At 40.6% G+C, this 5000-nt stretch overlaps 1 protein-coding gene across 1 annotated transcript in view; it reads left to right on the top strand.

Moving 5' to 3' along the window:
• Positions 1 to 3197: 3197 nt before the first annotated feature.
• LOC138055985 (uncharacterized) overlaps positions 3198 to 5000 on the top strand; it is a 25361-nt gene continuing 23558 nt past the window's right edge. Inside the window, exons 1-2 of the mRNA XM_068901843.1 lie at positions 3198 to 3242; positions 3777 to 4311. Coding sequence (XP_068757944.1) covers positions 3198 to 3242; positions 3777 to 4311 — 580 coding nt within the window. The remainder of the gene's footprint in view (positions 3243 to 3776; positions 4312 to 5000) is intronic.

The following is a 5000-nucleotide window of genomic DNA, read 5'->3' as shown; positions in this document are numbered from 1 at the left end:
CGTCTGGCGTTAGACAGAGTAAAATCTATAAGTGCCATTTGGCACTATCGGGGCTGAAAGGGTTAATTTATTCATCCTTGGAAATAGTAGGAATGATTAGTATTCTTTAAAGCAATTGCTAAAAATTCATTGCACCTAATGTTGAAATATTTTTTCCATATGGAAAGGTAACAGCAGTAATTTCTGTGAAAGCCTTCTCCAGAAAACTCCAACATGGGATTACGCCCCTTTCAAATGTAGCTTTGTATGCTTTTGCTCAATGACTTTGAACAAGTATTACATAAATATGAAGTTATGGAGTTTTTTAAAAGTTAAATCTAATGGAAGGGGATTTAAATTATTGAAACCACTGTGTTGCAACCAGAGTCCACAAAGAGAGGTTAAATAATCTATTGCACTGGAAGTATTTAGTAGGCCAGCATGAAATTTGTTTTGGATAATAGCACTGAATCGCCTTCAACAAGTTTTCTGAACTTTGAAGATACCTAATTTTATATCCTCCTGCTGTTTTATTGCTGGAAGATAAAACCAATTCTTGATTAATTATTTTTGTTGTCACATTAACTCCCTACAATGTGTTGAAAGTGTATTATTAGCTGTAGTAATATTTTGTTACAGTAAAATCCCCCCTGCTAGTGAGCTAGATTTCTGAATCAAATTTTCAACTTGGAATACCGGTATTGTTGTTTTGGCTATTCAGAGTTAACCTAATCTATGTTTATTTCTATAATTTGGAGGGAAGCAAACGATTGGCATTTGCTTGAAATGACTACAGCAAAATATAATTGCAACTAAAAGGTTTCCTTCTAGTGTACCCAATATGAGGTGCTTATATGGCATGTTATGTATGACATTGGTGCTAAATTTACTTTAAAATTTATCTTTGAACGACTGAAATACATTTCTAACTTTTCAGGGACATCATGCATTTCTTTTTTTCCCTCCGTCTTAATAAATTTGCCTCCATGGACCACTTGAATGGCCATTTTAACAACTTAATTTTGAAAAAAAATGCAAAAATCTTAACATTTTCTGCTAGATGCGGGCCCCCGCGGAAACAGTGTGCAAATATTTAGTCGAAAGAGAAACCATTTGGAAATTTAGTGGTATATTTTTTGCTCCACTTTTTAAAAGATAAACGCATGAAGTAAAATCAAGATGGTACTCCATTAGCCGGTAAGCTCCACAAACAAATGTTCATTCAAACACTGTCACAGCAACCTGGACTCGCGTTGACCTTGAAATTGTTAAAGAAATTTCCCTCGTAGCACCGTTGGCCAAAAAGTACGGTGGCCCACAACTAAAAAGAGAATCTCGCTGGCATAAAAATGCGCTATGCAGTCAAAACATTCGTCCGTTTTACTGGCCTGAAAAAGGTCTTTTTTTTATCGACGGAGATCGGATAAACACCCGATGGCAGCCATTTTTTTTCGCCAGTGAACAATTAGTCAGTGGTTACCGTCTTGCGCACGCGTCCTTGAAAGGCAACCTTAGCCAATCAGCGGTTTTTGAGACCTGTCTAGTTAGTGTCAAATTGAGTATTGCCTCCTTGATGAGCTCTAAACTTGAGCCCGTGATTTGGTTACGTGTACTGGTCACATTGGCTTACATGAAGGGGCGGACGGACGTACGTACGTACGTACGTACGGACGTTCATGACGTCATGGCTATAAAACCAAATTTTCTCACATCGATGGGTTACCACATTTTCTTAACTATGGTGCTCCGCGCGCGCGCGCCTTCGGCGCGCGCGGAGCTCCGCTAGTAGTCATTACAAATTTTCCGGTATGAAGAAACATTACAAGGTAGTTTGGTCTTTCTCATCTTTCTTTCTAGTCCTCTACGTTGGGTCTTCATTCTTCGGGGATCATCACTGTACCATGGCACCCTGGGTCGTATTATCTTAAGCTTGTTCTGGATAGGTGCATGGTTATCTGCAACAGCTCGCATAAGAAGATCGCAATTTTCTACGAGATCAGGTACAGGCAGATCGTTAAGAGCTGCAATGTCCTTGTGCAATGTTGTAAGATCAACCTTTTTCCATCCACGAAAAGACACTTGTTTCACCTCGACTGCAGCGGATGGAAAGTCAAGAGTACACTCAAGAAAGCAGTGGTCAGATAGAAATAGTGACGGTTTAGGAGACATAACCATTATGTCATTAGACGAACGGGTTATAATAAGATCAAGCCAGTGTCCTGATATATGTGTAGAGAAGTTAACATGTTGTACTAGTCCAAAGGTTTCAAGAAGTTCGAAAAATCTTCTAGTATCAGCATTTTCCGGGTCATCAATGTGCAGATTAAAATCGCCGGCAATGACTAGCACCTCGAGAAACATAACCTCACCCTCCAGATATACTGCGAATTCAAGAAAACACCTGTTGAAACTGGATGTGCTCCAGAGTAGGGAGGTCTGTCAACAATAACAAACTTTGTAGTTTTACCATTGGCAGACACATTCCATTCAGATGACTCAAACGAGAGTCTATCTTTTCCTGCAACAAGCGTTAGCGTGAAGTTATCCCGCAACATTATTCCAGCTCCACCCTCAGTACGCTCGGGCGTTCTAGGGATGTTTTAAAGGAATATCCAGGAGGAGTAAGGGCAGAGAGAACGACATCATCTCTTTTCCGTAGCCAAGTTTCTGTGACGACACAAATATCGATTTCACTATCAATCACATGATCAGTAAAGACTTCGGTCTTGTTTCTTAAAGATCTTGCATTCACAAATCTAAGGGACAAAGTTTCTTTTTTTCTTTTGTTCACGCCTGATTGAAATTAGATTTTGATGGTTTTGAGTAGATAAAGGGCGAGAAGTAGCTTTGTATAAGTGATGGGCATGATTGACCAGCGATGTCCAGTTATGTGAGGTACCAGGCTGACCAGCCAAGCGAGTTGTAGAAACAATAGGGTGTGCATTCCTGCCAGCAGAGGAGGAAATTTGAATATTTGACGATTCACTTGATGAATTAAATAGATTTTTAACATCATGGTTCTCTTGATATTGATTTCCTTGAATTTTATCGTTTGAAGCAATTCTGTCATTTGAATCAAGTGGATTACTTGAAGAATGTTTGTAAGCTATCCTCTGGCCAAGTCCAGATCTGCAACAACGTCTTGTAGGCTTGTTTTTAGATGACACTAATCCTACCAAAGTCGTGAGTTTAGCGGTGCTTAAGGAGTCGACTCAAAAATGGACATTAGTAGAGATCTTGAAGACAAAACCGCCATATTAGAGGTATAAGATGTATTAGCAATGAAATAAGGATCTTAATGATATAAAATAGGCTTATTTTAAGGCAGAAATATGAAATTATTCAGGAGCCATCATAAGCGTGTGCTGCCTCTTGGCGCTCCGACGCATCGAGGAGAGGTACTCAGGCGGATTATGGGTAAAACTGTTCCTGCTTTCTTGAATAAAGGATTTAAAGAGGCAGCAGCGTTTGCAAGTGTGTGCCGGCCACAGCACTGGTTCGGAAGCAGCGATACACCCAATGAGTGAAGTTTTTTACGGAAAAAGAAACAGACGGAATTTTGTTGATCGATGCCAGCAAAGCCTTCAACCTTATGAGCCATTCTGCTGCCCTGCACAACATCCAGATCACAGTTAAGGAAACATCGTTGTCTTTGATTACCACCTTCAGAAACCCTTCAAGGCTCTTCATACAAGGGGGGGGGAAGAGATTTTGTATTAAGAAGGAGAAGGTACTACACAAGGTGAACCTTTGTCGATGTCCTTGTACTGGCTTAACACATCCATTTTGATCAACAGCTTAAGAATGTGATATCTCCAAAATGTTCGCAGACGGCCCCGCTGGAGCAGGAAGAATTAAAGCGCTCATATGACTGGTACAAATGTCTTTGCAAAGAAGTGGGAAAGTGTGGCTATCATGTCAATGGGTCCAAAAGCTGGTTAATTGTCAAGTCACAGGAACTGGCGTCTGAAGCTGAATTGGTCTTTGGAAGCGAGATGAATATATCAATGGAAGGAAAACGCCATTTAGGTGTTGTCATTGGGTCAAAGAAATATAAAGACCGGTACTGCAAGGAAAAAAATTCAAAAAGCCACATTGTTTACAGGAAGGGTTACAAGTTCAAATTTACATTTTGCATGCGAACAATCGAGTCTTTTGAAGATTACGCAGATCCAATCCAAGAAGTAATTAATGAAATGCCTTTGCCCACCCTGTTCGGCCAAGTGGAACCTTTAACCGACAAATTGCAAGAGGTTATTACCCTATCTCCAGCTCAGGGTGGTTTAGATATTCCTTCTCTGAGGGAAGAAGCACCACAACGGTGTGCAGCTTGTAAGGCAATAACGGCTTCCCTTGTTCGTTCCATTATAGAGCAGAGGTTGCTATCACCTGAGTCACCAGAAGACTTAAATAAAACAACCACAGTCGCTGAAAGCAGCTAGTCTGAGGTCTAAAATTGTTCGCATGGATGATGGACTACCACCTGACCTACTACCATATGTGAATCAAGCAAGGGACAAGAGAGCTAACTCATGGCTAACTTCATTCCCTTTTCAAGAACAGGGACTAGATTTAAACAGGAACTTATAGGGATTTCGCTTTGTATGCGCTATAGTCTACCTTTAGAGGACCTTCCAGGTAGCTACACTTGTGGATCTACCTTTTCATTCAATCACGCGCTGTCATGTAAAAAGGTGGTTTCGTAGCCCAAAGACATGACTGTGTACGGCACCTTTTGACTACTTTACTTAGTCAAGTATGAAATAACGTTGAAGCAGCGCCACGCCTGATTCCACTTAACAATGAGAACTTCGATCTGAGGTCTACTAACACAAGCCAGATGCACGGCTAGACATCAAGGCTGGAGGTTTCTGAACACGAGAAGTAAGGGCATTCTTTGACGTACGAGTGACGCACATAAACTCCTGTAGCAACAGAACAAGAGCACCCTCACCATCTTTAAGCAACAAGAAATGGAAAAGAAAAGAAAATAATAGCAAAGCGTCTTAGATGTTGAGATG

Source organism: Montipora capricornis, chromosome 7, assembly GCF_036669925.1.
Source record: "Montipora capricornis isolate CH-2021 chromosome 7, ASM3666992v2, whole genome shotgun sequence".
Lineage (NCBI taxonomy): Eukaryota > Metazoa > Cnidaria > Anthozoa > Scleractinia > Acroporidae > Montipora > Montipora capricornis.
The sequence above is the reverse complement of the archived record's forward strand: the minus strand, read 5'-3'. Positions and strand labels throughout refer to the sequence as shown.